Here is a 27,884-nt window from a genome sequence, read left to right as displayed (position 1 = left end):
ATAAAAGTTTGAGATGAAGGATCTAGGGGAGCTCAGATATTTCTTGGGCATTGAGGTGATTAGGTCACCACATGGTATTGGATTACTGCAGAGACAGTATGGTTTGGACATGTCGTCCAAGTATGGTATGACAGGCTATAAGCCTATCTCAGTGCCATTGGATCAAAATGGCAAGTTGAGTGTGCAGATTCATGAGAGATTTTGGAGGATCCTACTATGTATAGGTGCATAGTAGGAAGCTTGATCTACATGATAATCACCAGGCCGAATTTGAGCTATGCTATTGGGTTGGTGAGTCAGTTTATGGAGGTTCCTCGTGGAAGCCGCATTTGGATGCATTGAGATGCATACTGAGGTATGTGAGGTCTACTTTTCATTGTGGACTATTTTATGAAACTGAGACAGAGATATGTGTACATGGGTACATATATGCTGATTGGGCTGGTATTATCTCATATAGAAGATCTATTAGTGGCTTCATGTTTTCTTTGGGGAGTGTTGCTGTGACTTGGAGCAGCAAGAAGTAGCCTACAGTTGCTCTATCCAGTATAGGGGCCGAGTACAGAGGTGCTGCTATGGTAGCATGTGAGGTAGCTTCGTTGAGAAAGCTACTTGTGCAGATTTGGGTCTATCAGTGGATAGACAAGTTGTCATTTTCTGTGACAACATTAGCAGTATACAGTTGACCAGGAACCCAATTTTTCATGCTCGCACAAAGCATATAGAGGTCCACTACCATTTTGTCCGAGAGAAGGTTTTGGCAGGAGTCGTTGACCTTGTTTATGTCAGCACATAGGATCAGGCAGCTGATATCTTCACCAAAGCATTGGGTACAAAGAAGCTCCGCAGATTCAGGGCTTTGCTTGGTGTACATGAGATGGAGTTGAGCTTGAGGGGGAGTGTTGAGCTATCGAGCTCATCTAGTGAGGCGGTGGACACTGATGACCCGCCTGGGGGGATAGGCCCCACACTTACACCACTGGCATGGTTGGTGAGATCATGGTTGATATGCGGCCAGTGGGATGACAGGCTGTGTGACAGCCATTCTAGAGACTGGCATAGTTATAGAGCTAGCTCATTTAGTTGGGTTCACACTATAGAGAACCCTAGTATGTATTTGGTTGAGTACCTTTCATATTGGGTGTTTTGGGAGTGTGTGTGTGCTTGCAAGAGCTCAAGCTCTCTTCTCCCCTGCATCTTTTCAGATTGGACTAATATGAAGGAGTCTGTCTCGGAACTCTGGGACCCTGGCTTCCTTGGCCCATAGAAGGAGATGGGAAATCCTTGAGCTGGTGCCCAAATCCCTGACATCCGAAGCATCTGTTCTTGCTTTGAAGCTCATCCCTTTGCATTCTGGAGAGAGCCGGAGTTCTTGAGAATGTACTTCGGGGGAAAGGTCTTCCTTCATTTCTGAAGTTTCCCATCTCCACATTCTGGTTAGGACCTTGGTGTCTCTTTGGAGGTGGAAAGTTGGAAGAACTTCTCGGTGTCTGAAATCTCTTGAAGGATGAGGGAGCTGGCTTTGGCAGGACTTTCACGATGAAGGCTTGGCAAAGTCCTTCGCCATTCTGACAGCTTTTGCCATGGACACTGGCTTGGCATTCTTGACCAGTGTGTCCAAGGGTTCGTTCATTCCTCGAATGAATCTGGCCACATGAGTTGCTCTTCATCTAGAGGTGGTGAATATTTGAGTAGAAGAGCGAAGGCCTGGTGATATTCCTCAATGGTTTTGCTCCCTTGCTTCAGCTCTAAGAATTCGTTCATTTTGGTTTCCAAAAATAAAGGGGGACAAAATCTCTTCCTTAAATAGGTTTTAAGGTCATTCCAGGACTGAGTATTTCTGTCCAGACGGTTGGGGTCACAATGGTTCCTCCATGCCACCCTGGCTGTTTCCACTATCTTCAGCCTGGCAGCAACACAAGAGCCATTTTGCTTTACTCATTGTAGCCGGTGATGTCAAAATATTCTTCCATGGCTTCCACCCATTTCTCCACAGCCTCACCCAGGTTCTCCCCTTCTCCTTTGAAGGGTCTTGGGGCTGAGTTTTATGAAGAGCCTTGCGAACGCGAGGGTCAAGCTCATCATCTTCAAAGAGAGGGTCTGGCTGACGGCCACGATTTTCTCGTCTCATGATTCTGCCAAAAATGATATATTATTAAATTTCTATTTTTGATATCGTCCACGAGATCCTAAGACTTAAGAGGTTCGGAAAACAATTTCTTAAACAAGACAAATGATCTTATTGGAGATCTATGACATATGTTCGATAACAGGTTTTTCTTTATCAGTTCGTCCATACACAATCACTTATACGGCAGGGAATTTTTCTCCAAAAAACATTTCTTTATTATATAAAAGTTGCAATATGTACATAGAGCAACTCGGTTCCACAAATTAAAATCTCCTCGGGAGACGCATAAGATGACAGTATTGGGCCATAGCCATGCCCTGATATAAACGTTCACTTACTACCAAGGGAGATATTATCTTCTCCTTATTAGGAATAAAGCAACTAAGGAGTCTATAGATTTGGCATGAGAGTAAAATTTTGAGGCGTTGAATGATATAGAATGACACCATGTACCACTTTCAACTTTATCAGAATCATGGCCAATGAGAGGTTTTGCCTCAGCGTTGCACATCGGTCGCAAGAGGCGTGGACATACTACCCTGCAAACCACTTATGCTGTCATCTCTCCGCTGGGTCAGGAAAATATAAATCCTCGAAATGGCGTGCGAGTCTGACTTTCGGCTTGTTCGAGTTGCAATGGAAGAGATGAGATGCTCAAAGGCGAACGTAGTCATGTCTTGCGAGACTGGGTGAGGTTGGGAATACCAGATAAGTACAGAACTTCCATCTATAAAAACAATTTCTTTGATTAAAAATTCTTCATCTCAAAGAAGCTTACGGAATGAAAATACATTATGAAAAATGCTTTTTTCTGAGTTTTTATTATCAATTTCTGATAAGAACTCGTTTATCCTTATTAGCTTTCAACAAAGCTCTGATGCCAGCTGCTGTGAGGTCCCCCGCCCCCGCTCTCCGGGTTAGTGGCGAAGCGACATCGGCCTCCCGCGTGGGGCGACGGGGTCCACACACTTGGGGCCTCGCCCGCCGCGGATGTCTGGGAGGACGAGAGGCTAGCCCGGGCAGCCCCTCCGAGACGGGCCCGGAAGACTCCCCTCGCCCAAAAGGCATGGGCGATTCTGCCAATTGGGAAAAATCTTCTAACGGGGAAATTACTCTAACGAGTCGTCTTAACTAGAAAAACTGATCTGACCAAACCTGAAGTCACATGGTCAGATCAAGAAGAGACTTGCACTTGGTCCATGGAATCACCGCTTTTTTCCTCATTTAACGAGGCACAGCCGATGATCCCCTCCCACAGAACAAGGTCTTCTCACGATTTAAAACTAAATAACGTAACTAATCGTATCTAGTTGTTTCTCAGGAGTCCTCCCATCCAGCCTAACCCCATCCGGCCCATGGGTTAGCCAATCACCCGCGAGCCCATGCATCGCCTGGTCAGAACCCTCTAGGATCCTCCTTAGGAGTCCTAACACTTCACTCAGGGACCGCTTCGTCGGTCCTCACCCATCATACTGGAAGCGCACCATTTTAACCGTGTACCGAGGTTGGTCAAGACCTCGGCAAGCTTTGCCGCGAGCAACGTCCTGATCTCTCATGAGGATAATCTACCCATCATTTTGTCCATTTGTCCAACTAGATTCTTGGTGAGTTTGGTCAAGGAAAAACTAGATTAGTTCCGGTAGTCTATTCCTTGTGATTAGAACTGGAATTGGTCACGAAGTCTTTACTTGATTCAGATCAAGAGATGGACAAGTAGGTTTACTATCCGTCCCTCTCGTAGTCTAACCAAATTCATTCGATTTAGTTCTACAAGGATTCCCTTCAGATAAACATCTAGTTTTGGGTAAATATCCATTTAGTGATTTTACCAATTAAAATATCCAAAGATATTCTTTATGCCACATAATTTCTCGACCTTAATTCATTAGGTAGAATTATGGTGGAAATTCATCTTTTGACACTAAAATTTAATTCAAATCCATCTTTTCTTAAATATCATAAAAATTGTTCTTTTAACTAAAATATCAATACCTATTTTTTTGAATAAACTTGAAATCCTTCTTTTTCTCATACTTATTTAGCTTAGGTTTTCTTAAAGTTTTCCATCTTGATTTGTAAGAACAGGATGACTTCAAGAAGATGATTCAAATAAAAACGAGAGGATTGCCTAAGGAAGGGGAACGCACGGAAGATGAGAAGGAGGTGTACCAGAATTACTTGAAAGAAACATAGATGATTTTCACAAAAAAGGGGTACACATTTGCAACCATTGCAAATCTTGCAAGTGGAAAGGATTTCTTTGATGTGGTATTTAAGTACTAGGATTGGCATGAGAAGCAGCAACAACTCACAATCAAGAAGCTGCAACTCATTGCGCGCTCCAACTTGCCTCCAAATGAGCAAGTTTCATCTGTTGTGCAAAAAGTGCAAGTTGGTTTTAGTAAAGTTTTAGAGTGTAATGCATGGCTACTCTATTTTTGTAGAAAGGGCAAGTTGTTTGTTCAAACCATTGCTAAAGGAGAGAATGCTATGAAGTCTGCACGGGTACCAGGTGGTGGGTTTTGATGAGGGACATAGTTTCTTTCCTTGAGCTTCGTCATCCCACAGATGAGTGGATGTTGAGTGAGGTTGAGGAAAATGGCATATATCCAAAAATTTGGATATAAGAACTTGTCGAAAAAGAGGTTTGGAGTTTGTGCCCATGGTGATTAGGTTATCCCAATGGGACATACCCCCTCTAATGAGGAGGCCTTGTGAAAAGGTATTATCCATGCCCAGTGCCACGTGATAGATTCCATGCCTTGCTCTATGTTAACCAGTTGACATAATTTTGTGAAGCAGATCTACATCAGCCTAAGCGGCCTGGAGCTAAGGGATCCAAGCAACCTACAAGCCATGGCAAGAAAGGCATAACTAGGGCATGTAGTGGGGAAGCATTGCTTATAAATGTCAAAAAAGATGTAAGTGGGCGAGGCAAAGGTGTCACTAATCTTGGCACCAAAAAAAAGGGTAGAAAGTCAAATGTGGAAAGAATTGGTCCCCAAAAAAGGAAGAAAGTCACAAAGAAAAGAAAGTTTGTAAGTGAAGATGAGGAGGATGATGATGATTCAGAGGAGGAGGACGATCACACAGAAGATGAGGAGGTGGAGGAGGACGAAGACAATGACACGAATACTTCAGACAGTCCTCCAAGTAGTAATGGGACACTAACCTTATTTTATAGCTGTTCAATCGTTTCCTTTAAAGCATGTGTTTAATTGTGTAACCATGTTTGGTTTTTTATTATACTACTATTCCGAAATATATCACCGAAGCACATAACTATTTTGAGAAACATCACTGAAATAGCCGACAATATAATTGGGAGAAACATCTCACAGCAGTAAGTGCATGAAAACCCCAACTTGTATTTTGAACATAAGTATTTGTAGTTCCAACAGGGTTCTAATATAAACTTAGCTCCCATGCATTACAATGGGCTGGCAAAGTTTGTTGGGGGATTGAACAAATTTCGAAATATAGGAAGCCATCCCTCATCTTTGGGAGGATGTTCAATGGTGTGGGCAGATTTTCCCACAGGGTCGCCTATAGATTAGGATACTCCACTAGTCCCTCATTGGAACATTTGGAATAAAGAGCTTGTTGAGGTTGCATGTGTTCTTGGCAATGAGTTCTTAAGAGAGGATGGAACCTTTGTAAGCACTTTCATCGGTGTGACCATTTTGGTGATGTGGTATAATGCACTTTATATCTTGAGTTGCAAGAGAGCTACCGTCGCTCTGATGAGATAGATTTTGAAGAGGTATGAACCACAACTTTATTTTCTTCTATTATTCGGAAATTAAAAGAAAACTCTAAATTATTATTTAAACAAACGAGGTGTATGTCATGACTCTGCAGCAGCAGGTAGTAATGTTGATTGTTGGGGTATTTGTTCGACACCCACCAAGCGTTTGACCTCCAACATAAATGAGAGTGAACGGTAAGGATGCATCTACTACAACCTCTGGGTTTACACACTACACTGACCTCCTAAGTGAGTCACTTCGCCTAAAAGGAATAGAGGGACAAATAATCAACCACTATGGGGTGCAATTGAGCAACCTATTGAGACTGCAAGGTATAGAATAAACACTACTTGTTTTTTATTGGTAATGATTCGATATAATGTAAGACGTTGATCTTAAGTTTTTCTTCATTTTGGTAGGTGGCTCCTTGGTACTTTCATAATGGAAGGGAAATTAGTATTGGATCTTTGCGGGGACTGGTGTGCAGGGACTGGTGTCATGGCTAAGGCATGCAAGGAGCTTCATCGACATTGTATAAGCATAGAAAATGATTGGTTATAATCAGGAGTTGGCTCCTTTGCAAGATGTGCCCATAGACCTGAGTTCCATTTGGTTTCAAGGTAAAGAATCCAAGAAAATTATTGAAGCAAGCATGTAACCTCAAATTTCATTGGAGGAACCTTGGTGTGGATAACCCCAATGGTTGCCATATCATGCTTCATATGTACCACGTGGTGCTGCTTCTACATTTCAGCAACTTTCTTACTATCCACCACCACCACCATGAGTAGAAATGGTGCCATACACTATGGTATACCATAGCCTAACATAACCAATCCATATCAGTATCCACATTGGGGGGGGCTCCCGACCCAACATAAACCAGCAAGATTATACAACTTCAAGTAGTGCTGGTGCCTCACATGGAATATGAGTCATAGAGATGACCATGTCATTGGTTTATGTGTGTGTGTGTGTGTGTGTGTGTGTGTGTGTGTGTGTGTGTGTGTGTGTGTATATATATATATATATATATATATATATATATATATATATATATATAGAGAGAGAGAGAGAGAGAGAGAGAGAGAGAAATGTCCTATGTTTTCAACCAAGCACACTTATTGGTATTTTCCTTGGAATTTGTATTCAATGTCTCCTATATGGAAGCAAATTTTATTGATATCTTAGAGTCTACATGTAAATTGTGTGTGAGAGAGAGATAGTGAGAGAGAGTGAAAGAGAGAAGGGAACAAGAGGTGCCCATATGCTACGATTTCAACCACTCTCTAGTTTTGCAAGACTGCTCACCCGTAATTGCTCGCCAAAAAAAAGCACCCATGGTTGAGCAAGGTCTACAAGTGAGGTTAGTCCTCAAGGATATTTTGTGGGAAGACTTAAAAAATCAGTGTCGCTTAGTTGTGCAAAGGGAAACAGAAATGGAAAGATGTTTACTTTGGATGTGAACATGCCAGAAGTAAAGGCATCCATGTTTGTGCATGGAATAGGTGTCATTTGCAGATATTGACATATGGCACAAGCGCATTGGTCATGTGAATATACAGTTTTCAAAGTCTATGCAGGCCCAAAATATTGTTACAGGCTTGCCAAAGTTTAACATTGATGGTATACATAAAGTATGTGAAGCATGCCGGCTTGGTAAGCAAGCCAAACATGCTTTCCACATGAAAAGCATGTCAATGTAAGGCCATTAGATGTCATACATTCAGATATATGGGGACCGGCCAAGACTACAACAATTCCAGGTTGCAAGTATTATGTTACATTCATTGATGACAACACTAGGAAAGTGTGGGTTTACTTCATGAAGGAGAAAAGTGAGGTGTTTTCTCACTTTCAGAGATTTAAAGCCTTGGTCGCCGAGAAGGAAAAAGGCATGCAAATAAAATGCTTGAGATCAGATGGTGGGGGAGAATATTTCTCCAATGAGTTTAGCTTTCCTGAGAAAGCAAGGAATCAAGAGACAGTTTTCATGCAGTTTTCGTGTAAAAGAAAAAACAGACACATTGCAGAAGCGGCACAAGCCTTGATGGTGGCTGAAAAGAATATGCCACATTATTTTTGCGTAGGAGGAGTAGCAACTATTGTGTAAATTATGAGCAAGACACCCACTGCAGTTGTTCATGGTATGATGCCTGAACAGAAGTTTATAGGCATAAGACCGGATGTGTCTCACTTGAAAGTGTTTGGTTGTATTGCATATGCGCATGTTCCTGATTTTGATGAAGTAAGAACAAAGTTGAATCCAAAGGCAAAGAAGTGCATCTTTTATTGGTTATGCTATGGATCAAAAAGGTTATAGATGTTATAACCCTACTACTTGTGAGATGCAAGTAAGCAAAGGTGTTGTCTTTGATGAGATGAGTAGCTGGTATACACCAACAGCGAAGGCAACATAAGATGTAGATGCAAGAAGTGCTGATGTTGCACCACATCTAGAGCAGTAATCACAGGCGCTTAGTGGACCTAGAGAGTCCTCTAAGAGTGGATCCAATGTTAGCCCATGGTCAAGTAGGTTGAGGACAAATGTAGGTACACATGTATCACACAAAGGGAAGGAAAAGGTAGATCAACCTTTTGTGTTTGATTTGTCAGAGGTCACTCATATGTGGATGGTGACTCTAGCGGCTCTGAGTAGAGCCTTGATGAGGAGCTTAGCATTCTGTCTATGGTTACTCCTGGTGTAAGAAGAACTAGGGATGTTTTGAGGACACCTAGTAGTGATCCAAGTGTACACAGGTCTATGAGGATTAGGTACTCTGTTGAGACAGGTTGAGATATGATGGATATACATCCCATCATTATGCACTTGGAAATAAGCAATAGAGGAATTGGAGCCCACTTTTTTTGAATAAGCACTTGGAAATAAGAAATGGGAAGATGCCATGAATGAAGAGATAGCAACATTGGATGTAAATGCAACATGGGAGTTAGTGCCTTGGCCTAAGGAAAAGAAGGCAATTGGATGTAAGTGGGTGTATAAAGTCAAGCATAACATTGATGGTTCAGTGAGCATGTATAAGGCAAGATTGGTTGCCAAAGGCTATGCGCAAACTTATGGCATTGACTGTATCATGCTAGCTTATGGGTATCATGACTAATTTCACCAATAAAATAGTAATGTATTAGTGTTATTGGCATTTGCATAACGGGGACAAACTAGTGTTCATGTATTATGGGTGATATTTTTTTTATGTTGATACTATGGTAGTGTATTTTGGTGCTGTATATGTGCCTTATCACCTAACATGATTTGATTATCATTGTGTGAGTATTTAGGTGATACATGCAAGGATACCGACTGAGGTGTCGCAACTGTGCAAGGTTACAAACTGAGGTGTCGCAAGGGTGATGAGTGGTGCAAGGATCACCAATTGAGGTGTCGCACCACATATGAGGGTCACCAATTGAGGTGTCGCACCACGTACGAGGGTCACTAATTGAGGTGTCGCACCACATATGAGGGTCACCAATTGAGGTGTCACACCATGTACAAGGGTCACTGATTGAGGTTCATAGGGACTTTGTTGAGTACATTTGTGCGAGTGTTGTTCGCACTTGGACATTTTTTTTAATGATCTTGTGGCATGTTTGTTATTATTTTGTTTGTCCTTGATGTTTATAGACATTGATTATTTTTCAACACATATGAACTAGTATTTCTTTTGGGTTTACACACATTAGTTGTGAACAAGCTTCAATGCTTTGTTATTTTTAGCATGAAAGAGCCCAATTCTATTCGTGGCACTATTATTAGCTCCAAGGGCTAAATTTTACAATACAACATTGAAATACTCATTCATAAAGGGAGCTGCATGGTGTTTATCTTTTCTTCTTGGAAGATTATTAATGTTATACGTGTCTTATTAATTTGTGGGAAGTCTAAGCTTTTGTTCAACTAATATACGTGTCTATGCTTCTGCTCAACTAATATACGTGGGTGATTTAATTTATTCTCCAAAGTGTATGCTAAAACCCTACCTATACCTATGACCCATCTTTCACATACTATTGAGACTGTTGATGTATTCACAAATGACTTTAAGACTATTCATGAACTTCTGTTCAACTAATATATGTGGGTGATTTGATTTATTCTCCAAAGTGTACGGTAAAACCCTACCTACACCTATGACGCATCTTCCACATACTATTGAGGCTGTTGATGTATTCACAAATGACTTTAAGACTATTCATGAACAGCTTTTGTTTAACTAATATACGTGGGCAATTTGATTTATTCTCCAAAGTGTATGGTAAAACCCTGCCTACACCTATGACCCATCTTTCACATACTATTAAGGCTGTTGATGTATTCACAAGTGACTTTAAGACTTTTCATGAACAAGTCAAGGAAGCCATTAGAAAATCTAAAGAAAAGTATATCAAGCAAGCCATGAAAAAGAGGAAACCAGTGACCTTTACAAAGGGACATTATGTCCTTTTAAGCATAGAGAAAAGAAAACTTAAAAATGTAGAGAAGAACCACGTTATCAAATTGGCATCTTTGCAAAGGGAGAATATGTCCTTTTGAGGATAGAGAAAAGAAGACTTAAAAGTGTAGAGAAGAACCCCATTATCAAATTGGCACCTAGATTCTACAACCGTTTTTAAGTAATTGATAAAATCAATGACTCAGCCTAAAGACTAGAACCACCTTCTCATTGGAGAATGAATAATTATTTTCATATTACTTTGCTAAGGCCATTTAGGGGCCCATTCCTACTCATTTTGTTTATGAAGACGCTCCATTATTAGTTAATGATGAGGAACAATTAGAGCCAAACAAAATTGTAGATCATGAGAACACCACTACATGTATTGGACACACATACACTTGATATCTTTTGACTTAAAAAAACCACCCATGTGGAGATGCTCGATGGATGCCAAAGTGATACTTCCGCACATAACCCAACATTATCCACTCATATGAGCAAACATGCAACTAAGGACAGTTGCCAACTTGAGCAAGAGGGATATTAGACGCTTTGTATGCCTGATTGGGGACTCCTGAAAAGCCGTTATGTCATGTTAACTTATTAGTATCATGAGTGATTTCATAAATAAAATACTAATGTCATGTTAATGTATTAGTATTATAAGTGATTTCACAAATAAAATACTAATGTGTTAGTGCTATTGACACATGCCAAACTAGTGGTCATGTATTGTGGGTGATATTTCTTTGTGTTGATACTATGCTAGTGTATTTTTGTGCTATGTGTTTGTGCCTTATCACCTAATACAATTTAATTATTATTATGTGTGTATTTAGGTGATACGTGCAAGGATACCGATTAAGGTGTCATATGTGGTGTTGCATGGGTGATGAGTGGTGCGAGGGTCACCGATCAAGGTGTGGCACCATACAAGGGTCACTGATTGAGATGTCGTAGGGATTTTGTTAACGAAATTTGTGCAACTATCATCCGCACTTGGACATTATTATTTTTTGATGGTCTTGCACCATGTTTGTACTTATTATTTTATCCATCCATGATGTGTACAGACATTGATTATTTTTTAGCGCGTGTGAACTAGTACTTTTTAGGGTTTACACGTTATGAACAAGATTTAGTGCTTTGTTTTTTTTTATAGCATGAAAAGAGCCCAATTTTGTATGTGGCACTATTATTAGATCCAAGGGATAAAGAAATAATCATGCATGAAGGGAGCTATACATACAAGGGATAAGATTTGGCCCAATCGATGTCGACGGTGATGTTTATCTTTCTTCTTGCAATTTATTTATATTATGCTTGTCGGTTAATTTGTGGGAGGTATAAGCTTTTGTTCAACTAATATACATGGGCAATTCGATTTATTCTCCAAAGTGTACAAGAGGTCTTGACAATAGCACATACAACCTTTGCTTAAGATACATATTATCATTAAAACCTTATATTTATGAGCTAGGAGTACATCTTTTTATTCAAGCAAATGACCAAGAAAAAAAATTGAAACAAGTGACTGAGTAAAATTAAAACAAGGATCACTTTTTAAGGCATTATTGACCTCATTATTTAGCTATAATCCACTCATAATAATTGCTCTATAAAGAGGTCTTCTACTAAGGGCATCTTCTACCTTATTCTTTTCTACTACTACGAAGAGGTCTTCTACTAGGGGCATCTTCTACTACAAAGAGGTCTTCTACTATAAAGAGGTTTTCTGCTAGGGGCATCTTCTACTACAAAGAGGTCTTCTACTATAAAGAGGTTTTCTGCTAGGGGCATCTTCTACTATAAAGAGGTATTCTGCTAAGGGCATCTTCTACCTTATTTTGCTAAGTATTTTGATAAAACAAGGATTGCTATCATTTTCTAAAGGTTCTTCCTCTTTCTTTACTAAGACTAAAGATGTTTTTGTCCTTATCTAATTCCAAGGATTAATTTCAAGGCTAAAATTTCCAATGAAAAACATTGGCTTCATAGTCAATGTTTCCTATTCGTCTTAATCAACAACCAATCCATATCAAGTATGATATCGTATCGTCCCAAATTAAAAATTTATAAATTGAATGAGGAAGCAACATTTCTTAAGTTGAAACTAACGGATTGGATCATTCCTTTCTTGAAATCTTTTTTCTATCATCGTCGACTTTGTCATCTCCATAGCTTTAGCTTGTAATTTTTGCCTTTAGTTACAATTTTGGAAATGGAGCCTTTTTAGTACACTAAAAGGTCATATAACCCATCTTCTTTAAATTTGTAGACAATCAAAGCCTTCGATGAACTTTGGGTTTTTAGTTGTGGCTCCACAATTTTGAGGTTTTTTTCTATGAGCTTTGGGTTTTTAGTTTACTAGGTGGTGCTGGTGGTGCCACCATTCACATAGAATAATATGCCCCAATCAAGGTTCTCTACAATTTTCTACTCAGAGTGTCTCATAATAGAGTGTATTTTTGCAATTCTAAGTATATGTCTAAATACTCTTCCACTATTTCCCTTCTTGTGACATATCCTATCAAGAAAATGATAGGCTTTGCCAATGATAATAAGGGAAGGGAGGGCTTGCATGCGAATGTTGGAAAACATAGTGATTGTAACAAAATGAGAACCATGGATTTATTCTTGCCAAAAGAAGTGGGTACAAGAAAACTCTCTCTCTCTCTCTCTCTCTCTCTCTCTCTCTCTCCACTTAAGCTGGTCTCAGGCTCTTTAGATGCTAGATAATCTCTTCACACTAAAGTGTTTGAGATGACTCTCATGAGTGAATTGTGAATAAAAGATATAGGGGACTTATATGGGTTATAGGTCCTAACTTGTAAGAAGAAATTGATGACATGGACAACAAGCTGGACCCCAATGTAGACAAGGTAGGCCATTCAAACTTCCTTTAAATGAGGGGAATGGGGATCCAAACCTAGATTTATTTGAACCAAGATTAGGCTGACAAGCAAGACAGGTCCCTAGAGGGTATGCACAATATTTTATTAATTGAAGATCTCGTGAGAGAGAAGATCCATAGATGCAATTCTCAAGCTAGTTTTCAAAAGAGCACATCTTTCAGAATTTGATGGATCAAAGAGTTAGAGGACTATTTTGACCTAATGTAACTTGATGAAGTGGGAAAAGACAAAGGTAACAATGTCTCAACTTAAAGGAGCAACCAAACTATGGTGGAAGAATGCCTTTACAAGCATGAATCCTAGAGTGAGGAGATAGGTGATTCGGAGGGAATCGAAGGTACATGTAGAGAAGCAGTACTTTCCACCAGAGTACAAAATGCATAAGAATATGAAAATTTTCCCCCAAAATGGTACAAAATGAGCCTCATAATTGGGATAGGAAGTTAATAACTGCACTATAGGCATATAGGACATCATATAACAGACTACATAGTTTTTTGAAAGATTTAAGGAAAATATTTACAAAGTTGAATCAAGATAAGCATGTAGGGGGATGCTATCTTGATTAGTTATCTCTTCCTTTTTATTGATTCCTCTAACCAAAATATTTAAGGTATGTACAACTAACCAACATATTTACAATTAAACTTTAAGTGTACCAATCTCAATCTAGAGCCTCATTCACAATCACATCACAACTTGCAATAGCAAGAACACATTTTCTAAATAAACTCTTCTTTTATTTGACTTGCCAGAGATAAACAACACCTCTGTGGGAGCTTGATCCATCTGAGCACCCATGAGCTCCACTAGACTCCAGAGAGCTCTATCCACTTGTATATACATGGTAAATTTTGTAGAATCAGCCTTCGCACAAAGGCTCACTACAGTGGTAACTCAACTCACTCTCACTTGCTCTTATACACAAAGTAAATATTGTAGAATCAGTCTTCACACAGACTCACATGCTTTCGTAGAAGACATTTCACATTAGCCTACGGGTGGGATCCATCTCACTCTCACTCTCATTCTTATTCCATAATGAATTATTTACTACAAGTATATTCAATCATGGATTCTCACATTTCAAGATCAAATCAAAAGATTTAAACTTTTTTTAAAGGTGTCTGACCACTTTAGTTTTCTTTTAACTACAAACTACAATGACTAAGGTAGCTTACTTTTGTTTCTTTTGGTGGGTAATTTTGAAGGATCTAGCACCACCTTATATTTAACGATTCTCGGGATTTGGGAATCTTCCATAATGTTCCCCGTCAGTTCTAGTTGCCCGAGACCTCTCTATATCTTAAAGATAGTATGGATCTAGGCTTATGATATGGTTTGGGATCATGTAGAGGTAAACCATCATGCATGTGAACCTTGTGCTTGATGCATTGGGTCTTACACATGGTTGTCGTCCTTGAAATGACTTATAATTCCTCATACACTTAGTTCCATCCAAACAAGATAGTTTTGAACACAACTAAGTTAAGGACACCTCCAAACAAGATAGTTTTGAACACAACTAAGCTAAGGACACCTTTCCCTTATACATATGAATAAAGTCATCTGCCTTGTATTCTACATAGCATGCATATGACCTAGGTTTCACCATATAAAGGCAATAAAGGTTCAAACACCTATATAGAGAGAGAGAGAGAGAGAGAGAGAGAGAGAGAGAGAGAGAGAGAGAGAGAGAGAGAGAGAGAGAGAGAGAGAGAGAGAGAGAGATCCTTATGCCTCCTCCACATTGGGCTGCGGTTGTTGGTGGCTATGTGACATGAACATTGCTATTGGCCATCCTTATGGGTGCCCTTCTACACGTGGGTATGCTTGGGAGTTCACTCCTTAGTGGCCTTCATGTTTGGGCCATCCTTTCCTTAATAGGTGTGACCTTCACCTCCCTAGGGTTCTAGCCCACACCATCTAGAGATCTACCTTCTGATTGATAAACTCGTGCCCTCTTGATGACTAAATATATTTGATGATAAAACTTGTGCCCTTTTGATGACTAAAACACGCCTTCTTGATGACTAAATAGCCAAATTACTTGCTATTTCCCAACCACACTTCGACTGTTCTTCAATCCCCCATGCATCATCACTTGTCAACTTTAGCCAAATTTCCCAACCACACTCTAACTATTCTTCAATCCCCCATGCATCATCACTTGTCAAGCTTAGAAATGAGTTTCCAACCAAGTGATCGACTTAACTCAAGATTTCTATTTCCTAAGCTGATCAAGGTTGTTTATACTTATATAATCTTTACCCACTAGAGGGTGATCCCATGGAATAAATTCTAGAGCTCCTATCATTTGTATTAAAATTATATTCTACATTCTGTTTGGATGGCTTGGATACTGTCACCATGCACACATCTCAAAACTTCAAATGAGATAAAACTTAACAAAACATCTCATGCCAAAAATTCCATTTAAGAATGCTACACACACATGCATACGCATGCACTCACGTGCGTGCACACACACATATACACACATTGATGTCCGAAACTTGGAACCTTACGAAAAAAGACATATGAGGCGTTTCATATATATTATTAGAGGAAAGTTGGCATGATCGGCACATCAAGGTTTCCATGGTGATGTCCTTTTCGCATTATCTATGTTTATATCGACGAGCTGGGAACATGGTCAATTGATGTGCCGTGGGTGAATCGCCCAAGTGGGAACATGGTCAATCATTGAGGTTTAGTTGACAAGATTATCAACGACTACAAACTTCCTGTCACTTATATCCTACCTAATAACTTTTACATTTTCTTGATGGTAGTTACCACTATGTTATGGGAAAATTTGCCATTGTTAAACCATGGTTTATGTACCATGGTAGAAAGTTACCCGCCAAAACAACCCATTCAAAAGCAGCAATGGAGCGACAGCCTGCTGACCACGGACTTCATCTTCTCAAGAGCTGAAGAAAATAGAACAAACTGAAGGGCCGAAGTCCCTCCACCAGGAAAACCCTAATCTCTCAGAAAATCAAGCTTTTGATTTTGAAATGGAGGCCGATACAGACGAAAATGGCGTAAGGGACCTCCACTTTCAACCCTAATTCTGTGGCAAAGTGTGATCACCCGACGTCACCATGATTGTTTTGTATTAGGGCATTTGATGATTCCTGCTTTTTCCTGCTTTATGTCAATTGGGTGTATAATTTTTCATGTGTGACTATGCTGTTAAGACACTCAGGGAGTCAGGCAATTACCTGTATGTGGAACATACACATAGGGATTAGGGTTTCTAACCTGAACCCAATGTGCATGAGCCAGCGTTATTGCAAATATATATCACTTCAATGGACCACCCTATTGCAGGGACTGCCTAGCTCAACACCCAATGGCACCCCTAGGTGTGATCAGGGTCTTGATCCCCACCCTCTTGGGACTTGCCCAGTAGTGAGCCTAATACTCCTTTATATAGCTAGTGTCCTTCATAGTCACTAGTAACTTACTAGTACTCGATTACTACTAAGTGTCCCATAATCAAGCCACTAATTAACGTTAATTTAGCCTCATCAATATTGCCAGACTAGTCATGTCTTTTGAAGACAACAGTCTGTGTGCAAAGTATGTGTTATGAATTCAAGTCCCTTTTTCATTGGTTGCAGGATTTCGATTGGGAAGCGGCCGCTGCTGCCATGGAAGACATATCACTTTTAGGAGACCGACAAAAGGATCAAGGCACAGGGAATGTTCTTAAGGAAAACCAAAGCTGGAAGAGCAAAGTGGCAAAACACGGCGCGTCGTCTGTTGTTGGGGTTTCCCGGCCCCATGCCAAGTTGCATCAAAAGACTATGCTAAGTTTTGTTCAGAGATCTAATCAGCAGCCTACTAATGACCCACCGCCACAAGCTGACCACATTGCAGATGCTGATGAATTATGTATTGATCTAGATGCAGCCAAAACATGGGTTTACCCAGGTGCTAAACCTTTCTGAAAATCCTGATGTATGCTGCAACTTCTTGAATGTCCATTTTAAATCCAAGCTCTCTCTTGTTTTCTCTCACACACACACACACACACACACACACACCGTGCGCACATGCCCCCCCCACACCCCCCCCCCCTATACACACACTATACATGTGTATGTTCACGTACTTTTTTTTTCTTTTTTGGGGGGGGGGGGGGTGAAAACCACTGTTTCATTATAAATGCAATGTACATTCATAGCTGCCCCAACATGGAGCAGCTATTACGGAAAACTAGAAACAGTGATAAAACACGTCCGATTGGGCTGTGGAAAGGTCTCCAAGAAAGTGGGCATCTTGGAGAGACTGGAGCAAGGAGCATCTGAAAAAGGCGAAGACATCCACCGAAGTGTGCCCAAACAACTGAGTGTTGCGGGCATGGTATAAAATCCATAAGGCCTAATAACGGCACCATGAAAAAAAGAGAGCATAATTGGGGGTAGAGGTATATCTTACCAAATAGCCAAAAGTGCTTGACAAAAGGAAAGGCTGGAAACCGGGCATGGAGAAGAGTTGTCAAACGAGCCAGGAAATTTCGAGTGGTAGGACAAGCCTCGAGAGACGATGCAGGACCGTCTTGCGCGGATGCGAACAAGTAGGGCAACCGAGGAAACAATACGTCGGGTAGCCAGAAGGACACCCACTGGGAGGGCTCCCACCAGACATCGGCACAGAAAGACCTGTTGCTTGAGGGGAAGCTTGCTTTTCCATATACGATGTAGACATGTTTTCCACCACCCAAGCGGCCTATCCAAATGCCAGAAACGATTGCCATGCTCTTGAATCCATGGTTGCGGAAGAAGAAGACGGAAGCCTTTTTTGGCAGACAGGTTGGCAAAAGAGAAAGTGGAAAAACCTGGTAGCCCCCGATCTAACGTCCAATCAAGCAGTGGAAGAGGAGAAAACAGGCGAGGCATTGGCTGGAAAGGCTGTAGCAACTCAGCGACGATAGCATGCCATATGGGCCAGTGATGCATCCCCAGATGAAACCGTGTTCGGGCCTGTGGAAAAGAGAGTGTGCAACCACTGTCATCCACTGTCATCCACTACATCATCCACCAGAGAAATGCCCAAGCGATGCAGAAAATAAGCCTTAGGTTGAGAAAGTGCCGAAGGAGAATCAAAGACCCGACTCTAGTGTAGACTTTGCTGACAAAGTGAGCTGCCCGGATCCGGAGGGCGGCCAGACCAAGATAAATGTGCCAAAAGCTCCTGCCAATCAGAAAGCAAATGGGTAGAAAAAGGACAGCCAAGAATGCGGCCTTGAAAATGCCCGAAAATAACATCCGGGATAGCTGGTGTCTAGTGCCCAAATGTTGTTGTCTTGAGAGAGGAAAACAAGTGAGAAAGCATGAGTGTCCAGGGTTAACGTTTCTCCAAGAAAGTAGGCAAGATCATGGCCTTGCGACCAAGCACATGAACATGTATGTTGAGGATGTTCAAGCCCCCATGCATCTTTGGCGTGCATACTGTGAGGTGAAAAAAAGAAAGAAAACCCTGCCTCTACAGCTCTTCCACCTCGCAAACTTGGAATAACACACACGAACGGGGGCACCACCAGCCACCGGCTGGAACAATTCTCTCACTCTTCACCACCCAACCCACAGCCAGACAGACAGCAAAAAATAGGGGCACCGTACTCAAAGTAAACACCCAGCAATATATTCCCAGTTACAACATTTCATACAAGCTTCTCCCGACACAGAAGCCTTACTCACACAACCATAAAAAAAACACTCAGGCCAGTCACTGCCGAGGATACACCACATTCCCAATCACCACATGATCCTCTAGCCTGCCTGCTGTACCAATCACACCAGAATGAACCCGGCCACTCTCACTTCAGAAGGTGCCCACACCAGCTAACCCTCAACTCTCGTGTGACCCATCACCTCTGCATGTGTCGTCAGCAGCAGCTACACCAACACTTCTCTCTCTCTCTCTCTCTCTCTCTCTGTGCTGATCCTCTGCTAGCCTCACAACAAGCCCAAGCAGCTTATCTGCCCTGCTACTACCGGCCCACCACCAAGCAGCAAAACCTGTCCTTCTCTTCTCGGCTTCACTCGGCACCCTGCAGCCCACACCAGCCAGCCTTTCACCTGCAGCTTTTCTGCTCTTCACTTCACAAGCCCACGCTTTAACACCAGCTGCGCCAGCATCTCTTTGGCGCCTTCACACTTTGCCAGCTTCCGTCTCTCGAATCCTTGCAGCTCTAGCTCGTAGCTGCACACACCTGAAAGCCCCCCACTGAGCTCCACTGGTCACAGCCTGTCCTCTCACAAGGCGGCCCACCTTTTGTAGCCTTCGACGCCAGCCACAGCCTTCGACGCTCTATGTCTGCAGTTAGGATGCATAGCCCCGCCAGCCAGTAGCTGCGCTCCACGCCTCTACTCTCCACGCTCAGACACGGTTGCGCCTGAGAGCCTCCATGTCTGCAACTCCAGTCGCCAGCACTTGTCGGCTTCTTCGGAGGCTCCCCGTTGGCCTCTACACCAGCCACACGTCACCCCAAGGCGATTCTGCTTGCTGTTCCTTCCTTTGCTATCCTGTAGTTGCGCCTGGGAACCCCCCAGCCTCGCTCACCTCTTCACACGGGGGCCCCACCAGCCTCTGCTGCAGCTTACCAGACGACGGCCCTACAACCGGCTGCGCTCACCTCTTCCCTTGGCTTGGCTTGCAGAGCTGCGCCTCTGAGCCCCCGTAACAACAAGGCGACCTCCGCTTTCCTTCAGCAGACTGCTGCCCGACTCGCCACAATCCGCCAGCTTCTACAACTTCTCAGAAGATGCGCTGGCAGCGTAATAAAGCTCCACGCTTACCTTGCTTTTTTGGCCATTTAATATTATATATATATATTTTTATTTTGCCTAAGATGGCCACCCCAAATACTTTCACACCCTTCGAGATGCAACTTAATGCCCGCTCTTTTCTTTGGGGACATACACACCGAGACGGCCATCAAGCAGCTAAAGTCACCCCAACAAACCTCTCACCGGACAGGCCTGCAACCAGCCCAAAACCAAAAGCATCCACCCAGAGCATCCGGCAAGGCATTCCACGGCAAATTTTCATTCACAGCATGCACACGTATGTACACAAGCCAAAAAGACCACTCAGAAGAACGCCTGAGACATACATAACTGCATTTGAGAAGACGCACCGCCTTACGGTCAGTTTTGGTACGCCAAAGACATTCTATCGCTTTGGACATAAACTGCTGAATGTCTGAAGAGGACAAAGGAATGAGCGGCAGATGAAATTGCACATAAGCCATAATGATGGACCGGACAATCCGAAGGCGAACTTGAAGTGGCCAAGTGGAAAGTTTCTAGTAGTCCAGCTTATGGTAAAGCTTTTGAAGCACCCACTGTCTCTCGTGTGAGTGCCAACCAATGGGGTACCCCAAATGCCGCACCACATGATTAGGAGGGAGCAAGAGGCCCGGCCACAAGAAACGATGCCGGTCACGCTCATGCAAAGGTAGGAGTTTTGATTTTGCAAAGTTAACTTTTAACCCTGCCGCCAAACCATACAGATCAAGGGCTTGCATAAGCTGTTGAAGATCTTACGGAGAATTGCACAAGAAGGAGGAGTCATCAACGTAAGCTTGGCTAACAAAAGGCGTCCCCCCCAGGAATAGCAATGCCATGTAAGCACTGCTCCGAAACCAAAGCATCCATGTATAGCAATAACGTGGCGATAGCATATAGCAAGGCATTGAGAGGATAACCTTGCCGGATGGAGCGGCCCAATGTCCAGGAGGAAGAGAGAGCATCAGTCAATAGACAACGGGCAGAGCCATCCGCATAGAGCCAATGCACTACATGCTGCATGCAAGGACCGAAGCCCAACTAGGCGAGAACAGCTGCAATGAAATCCCATCGAACGGTATCAAAAGCTTTCTCAATGTTTGCTTGCATGATGAGAGCATCTTGACTAGTGTATTTGGCATACTCTATCCCAATGTAAGTATTAGCAATATTATCAAGAATCTGCCGGCGGGGCAAAAAACCATATTGGGTAGGGTGCAAACCAGCATACAAAATGTGGGACAGTCGGAGAACCAGCATCTTAGAAACCAACTTATAAACCACTGGCATCAGAGTAATCGGACGCCAATCCGATAGTTCACACAACGGTTTTTTAGGGAGCAAACGCAGCACACCCTTTTTCCATGAGAGAGGCATCACACTAGAAAGCCAGGCATCATTAATCATGCGCAATAAAACAAGGCTCAAATCATCCCAAAACTTAGCAAAGAACTCGACTGTATGCCCATCTCATCTTGGGGATTTCGAGCAACCCAATCGGGCCAAGGCAGCTATCAACTCCTCATCAGTAAATGGCATCTCTAACAAATTTGCCTCATCCGCAGAGAGAATAGGATGCACTTGGCATAAGATCACATCATGTGTTGCAAATTTGTCTGAGGTGGAGGGTCGAGGAGTAGCAAGCAAATCAGCAAAATATTGTTGGACAACACCATCAAGCTACTACTTATTGTCAATCCAAGTCCCATCATGCCGTTGCCCCCTATGAAGGGAATGCATACGTCGGGAAGTGTGGAGGTTTTTGAAAAAAGCCTTAGAGGAGCAGCCCTTATCTTGCAATGCTTTATGACGAGAACGGACTTGCCATTTGTGGAGTTTACATTGATCATTGTCAGCCAAGCAATGATGTGCAGATTTAAGGCAGGATTGCTTAGCAGCAAAAAGGACACGTTGCTGGCTGAGATTTGTAAGCTACTGTAGTTGAGACTTAGCATTGGCCACCCGAGTTCGTAAGCCTCCCATATAGCATTTGCCATAGTCTCGGATACCATCCTCCATGCCCATGGAAAAACGATCCCATGCCCTGTAGGCATCGACAGAAACATGCAAAACAAGGCGATCAATGAGTCCATTGACCATGAACTGGAAGCACTGATGTTTGAGATAACTATTATTAACTAGCAAGAGCCTCTTGCAAGGCAGTGGCACATCCTGTGCGGTGGGAGACCAAAATGCAACGTCATACAGACCGGGAAATGATCTGACAAGCGCATCGAGAAATCCAACTCATTGCGTAGGTAAAAGCATCAAACTGCATTGCATTCAACATGTATCATCGGTCCAATCGAGCCCAATAGCTAGTGAGAGCATTGTGATGGAAAGTACAGCCAGCGCGACCTGGCACAAGATGTAGCCATAAATCACAAGTGTGCAAGGAATCAAGCATACAAACCTAAGCGTGACGTTCCCTTAAGAGCATATGAGACCGATGTGTACTATTGTCCCCTGGATTAGGTGCATTATTAAAATCCCCGCAAAGAAAAACATGTCCCATCCAAGGGTATGTTGTCAAACGGTGCCACATTTTAGCTTGCGTAGCAGAAGTTTGCGAGGCATAAACTGAGGCAAACTCATAAATCTCCCCATTAAGCATACATTGAACATATATATGTATATACCGCATTACGTACAATGTTCAGGGCCTATGCCATGTAAATAAATGGAGGCTAGTGTGGGACTGCATTAATAGCAGTAAGCTACATATAGTGTGTTTGCAGGAGCACAATCAACACTCCTTGGCGGGCTGTGAAGGATATTTTGCTGGGTTTCGGATTTTCTTTGCTGGTTCTTATGCTTTCTCAGGTGTTGCTTTGCTTGTACATCATGAGTTGTAGCCACATGTTGCGTACAATGTATGTTCACATACACACATATGTATGTATGCGCGCGCGCGCACACACACACACACACATTACATGCGCACGCATGCACACACACATATAAATGTAATTACATACATACATACATATATATAATATTTGGAGGGGTGGTACCCCTTGTGGTACTTGGGTGTGTGTGTGTGGTTAGTATGGGTGGTTAGTATGGTGTGTGTGTAGCTGGGTGAAATTCTCGTGTGCGACTAGGAATGGAATAAGACCTTTTTGTGGCCAGTAACTGTTGGAAATAAGTGCTCACTAGGAGTACTTTTAGTCTTGGTCATCTCAGTGTATGCCACGTGGCACCTCTATAATTGTCCCATAAGTCACTCTACTCTATCTTGTACTTCTCACCTATATATTGTGGGTGTCACATCAATGAAAGCATCAATCTTGTGTCTTGTCTACACTCATCTCAAGGTAACTCTTTGTCTTTCATTTTGTTCTTGTTTCATTTCTAGTCTGCTCTAGCTTTCATATTTTCTACATGGTATCAAAGCCATGGTTTTAGGGTTTCCCTGTTTTTCCTATGAGCTTTCGCCATTCTCTCCAAGCTGTCCCACTCAATTCAGCGCAGCCCATGTGTTGCCCGCCATATCTTCAGGCCGCCGCCTAGCTGCATCTGTTGCCCTGCGTAGACCTGCACATGCTATCCAGCGTTGAGCTACACTTGTTGTGTAGCGTTGACTTTCATTTGTTGTCCAACGTCGCCTCTTATAGCTGCACGTGCTGCCCTCGCCAGATTCACAGCATTGGGACATAACTCGACCTGCTGCTGTAGCAACCCGCCGGCCTGAACTTGCTGTCCGCCGTGTTCAGGCTCATACAGCTCTACTGTTCTCTCTTTTGGAACTGCTACAGCCCACTGTACTGTTGCTGCTTTGGCTGCCTTCTTCATCAACTCAAGGGTGCGCATCATCTAGAAGCAGCTGCAGATCGACTTTCCTCCTGTTAACGAGCTATTTGCTGCATTCAGTTCTGCCATTGTTTCCTCTTGAAGAGTCTACAAGGTACTGTGCATTGTATCCTTTAGTTTTCTGGTCAGTCCTTTTCTTATCCTCATATCTGCAAACTGCTAGTTCCTCATGCTTCGATGGGCTGTCACATGCTATGGCCTTGACAAGTGGTGAGAGAGCCGGCTTCTAAAAACAGTTTGGATCTCTTCTTTCATTCATTTCTGCAATCTTGTAAGGGAATAGACACCGCCCTTGCATTTTAGCAAGAGGTAAGACCTTCCCACATGGCCTCTTCTACTCATTCTCTCATGCCTATCGACAAATTCAATGGGTCCAACTTTCATACTTGGCAAATCAAAATCAAGTGCCATCTTATGAAAGAAAGTCTTTGGGATGTTGTTCACCATGCTGCTCCCGAAGATTCCGACATTGAGCAAGTTATCACTTATGCTCCCACTGCCGAGAATGACAAAGCCTATGCTATCATCTTGCTCGGTCTTAGAGATGATTACATTCATCACATCTCCGACATACAGTCTGCTTCTCGAGCATGGATCACTTTGGATACCCTTTTTGGACCCCGCTCTAAAAACTCTAAGATTGCACTTATGATCTCATTCTTTGATCTATATATGCAGGAGGGAGCTACTATAGCCTCTCATGTCAATTATTTTCGCAGTCTTATGGTTCAGCTTGCATCAGTGAAGTCTCCCATCTCCGAAGATATTGCTATTGCTGTGCTTCTCAAAAGCTTACCTGACACCTATGCTACTCTTGTCACTACCTTCAAGTATCACAATAATCCTACTCTTGAAGGTATCATCAATGCTCTCCAAGAAGAGGAAAGAACTCAACAACAAAAAACTGACACTGCATTTTTAGCAAAGAAAGGAAGTTCTAAGGTAAGAAAGCCTTGCACCCATTGTGGAAAAACTAATCATATGGAGAAGGACTACTTCAAAGCCCATCCATGCACCATTTGTGGCCGTGATAATCACCGGGAGAAGGACTGCTATTCTAAAACCTCTACATCAGCCCCTGCATCTACCTCAGCCCATGTTGCTGCAGCATCTACATCAGCAGATCTTGCTGTTCATTCCTATGATGAGGAGTGGGCTTTCTGATTACTTCATCTTTCTTGTCTACCACTTTGACCACCGATGATGTAGGTCAAGGGGTTCTATGTCTTACTCATTCTGCTTTAGGACCTCTCTCTTGTCCCTACTCGAGAGGCAGAGATTGCCCTTGAGGAGGGGATGTCTTCAAGGTCCATCTGTTTGTCTACAGTCATCTTCTGTCTATCTAGTCTTGTCTGTCTGTCTATTTGTCTATCAATCTGACTGTGTCTTGTTTTAGATCCATCTTGTCCCTGTCCTTGTGGACCCATATGAGGATATCACTTGAGGAGGGGTGTCTCAGGATCTTTGTCTGTCTTGTCTTGTCTCTCAGTCTATAGGTCTTTATGTCTATCTTCTAGTCTTGTCTTTCTGTCTTTCTCCTAGTGTCCACTTAAGGAGGGTGTTGGAAATAAGTGCTCACTAGGAGTACTTTTAGTCTTGGTCATCTCAGTGTATGCCACGTGGCACCTCTATAATTGTCCCATAAGTCACTCTACTCTATCTTGTACTTCTTACCTATATATTGTGGGTGTCACATCAATGAAAGCATCAATCTTGTGTCTTGTCTACACTCATCTCAAGGTAACTCTTTGTCTTTCATTTTGTTCTTGTTTCATTTCTAGTCTGCTCTAGCTTTCATATTTTCTACAGTAACTTATGGGACATGTAAGCTACTGGATGGCCATTCTGTTGTAACCTAGCTCCAAACGTGATGTTACTCGCATCGGTGATTACTTGGAACGGCTTGTCCCACGAGGTAAGTGCTAGACAAGGTGCTTCTAAGAAAGCCACCTTGAGGTTCTTGAATGCCTCCAACGCGCGTGGAGTCATTAGGATTCGTTGCCTTCTAGTCTTGACACCCTTTAGCGAATCGGTGATATTCGCGAAGAGGTCACAGAATCTGTCTATGTGGGTGGAGTATGCCTGGCATATACCCACAAAGGATTTGATGTGTCGTATGCGGTCTGTGGTATCTCCCAATTGACAATCTCAGCCACCTTGGCCGGATTAAGTCGGATGTCCTTAGCATTGATTATGTACCTAAAATTCCGACGTCTTCTCATTGACGTAGAGCTCTTTGCTTTCTAGCAACTTCAAGACTTTCTCCACATCAATGTCATATTGCTTAACCGTAGCTGAAAATACCAGTATGTCGTCCAAAAATACGGACACATACTTTCCAATTAAGTCCCTGAAGATCCGCATCATCATGCTGTTGAATGTGGCTGGGGCATTCGTCAAGCCAAAAGGCTGACCACAAATTCATAGTGAGCCCGTTTCGTATGAAAGGCTGTCTTGGGGATGTCCCCCTCAACAATCCTAACTTGGTGGTACCCACTTTTCAAACCTAGTTTCGAGAACACCTTGGTCCCATTAAGCCTCTTGAGAATGTAATCTATTCGAGGCATCGGGAACTTACTCTTGAGAGTCAGCGTATTGAGTCCACGATAATCGAACAATCGGAAAGACCCATCTCTCCTCCTGACGAACAGGATCGGGGCTGCAAATGGCGACACACTAGGACGTATGAAGGCAAATTGCAAGAGTTTTGGGAGTTGGCGGTCCAACTCCGATTCCATTGCCTTGGACAGGTGGTATGGAAACTTGCTCGAGGAATGCGAGCCGGGGAGGAGGTTTATCTTGTGGTCCTCCGGTCTAGACGGGGGGAGCTGGGGAGGGAGATTGTGTGAGGGCAAAAGGACGAAAGGACCAGATGTCAGAGCATAACCACATAGCATGAAATATGTGAGTGAACATATATATATATATATATATATATATATATATATATATATATATATATATATATATATATATATATATATATATATATATGTTCACTCACATATTTCATGCTATGTGGTTATATATATATATATATATATATATATATGTTCACTCACATATTTCATGCTATGTGGTTATATATATATATATATATATATATATATATATATATATATGTTCACTCACATATTTCATGCTATGTGGTTATGCTCTGATCTCTAGTAGATGTACTAGAGATCAGAGCATAACCACATAGCATGAAATATGTGAGTGAACATATATATATATATATATATATATATATATATATATATATATATATATATATATATATATATATATATATATATATATATATATATATATATATATATAAGGGTGAGTGCAAATATGTACAAGAGCCCTCAGGTGTAAGGTGACTCTAAGTAGAAAGACCAATGTAGAAGCAGAGATGATGTCGGAGTTGAAGCATGGTCAATGACGAAGGCTCGCGTCGATGTGAGGCAAAGCACTCTGAGTGGTGGTCGGTGTCAAAGGCTTGCTTCAGTGGAAGCAGAGGCACTCCGAGGTGGTAGTGGTAGCGGAAGATGAGGTGATGCATGCTTTGATGACAAGGGTGTTGCTATACTTGAGGTGGTAGATGAAGAGCAGAGAGGGCCGCTGTCCGGAGTGGTGGTGCTGGTGGTGCGAGCTTTGATGACAAGGGTGCTGCAAGGCTTGAAGGGTGCAAGCTCTGGTGACACGGGTGCTGCGTACCTGAAGGGTGCAGGCTTTGATGACAAAGGTGTTGCGTACCTGAAGGGTGCTGAAGAGCAGAGAGGGCTGCCGTCCCGAGTGGTGCAAGCTCTGGTGACATGGGTGCTGCGTACCTGAATGGTGCAGGCTTTGATGACAAGGGTGCTGCGTACCTGAAGGGTGGTGAGGAGCAGAGAGGGTTGCCGTCCCGAGTGGTGCAAGCTCTGGTGACACGGGTGTTGCGTACTTGATGTGAAAAGGAGCAGAGAGGGCTGCCGTCCCGAGTGGTGCAAGCTCTGGTGACACGGGTGTTGTGTACCCGTCGCCCG

General features: G+C 42.5%; 1 protein-coding gene across 1 annotated transcript in view; it reads left to right on the top strand.

Moving 5' to 3' along the window:
• Positions 1 to 16,156: 16,156 nt before the first annotated feature.
• The window catches only part of FANCM (DEAD/DEAH box RNA helicase family protein), a 125,229-nt gene continuing 113,501 nt past the window's right edge, over positions 16,157 to 27,884 (top strand). The window contains exons 1-2 of the mRNA XM_086782567.1: positions 16,157 to 16,305; positions 16,888 to 17,200. Of these exons, the coding sequence (XP_086638693.1) occupies positions 16,279 to 16,305; positions 16,888 to 17,200 (340 nt within the window). The 5' untranslated portion in view covers positions 16,157 to 16,278. The remainder of the gene's footprint in view (positions 16,306 to 16,887; positions 17,201 to 27,884) is intronic.

Source organism: Cibotium barometz, chromosome 44, assembly GCF_041138505.1.
Source record: "Cibotium barometz isolate CiBa-2024 chromosome 44, ASM4113850v1, whole genome shotgun sequence".
In the NCBI taxonomy this organism is placed as follows: domain Eukaryota; kingdom Viridiplantae; phylum Streptophyta; class Polypodiopsida; order Cyatheales; family Cibotiaceae; genus Cibotium; species Cibotium barometz.
Note: the sequence above shows the minus strand (reverse complement) of the source record. Positions and strands in the feature narration are given on the sequence as shown.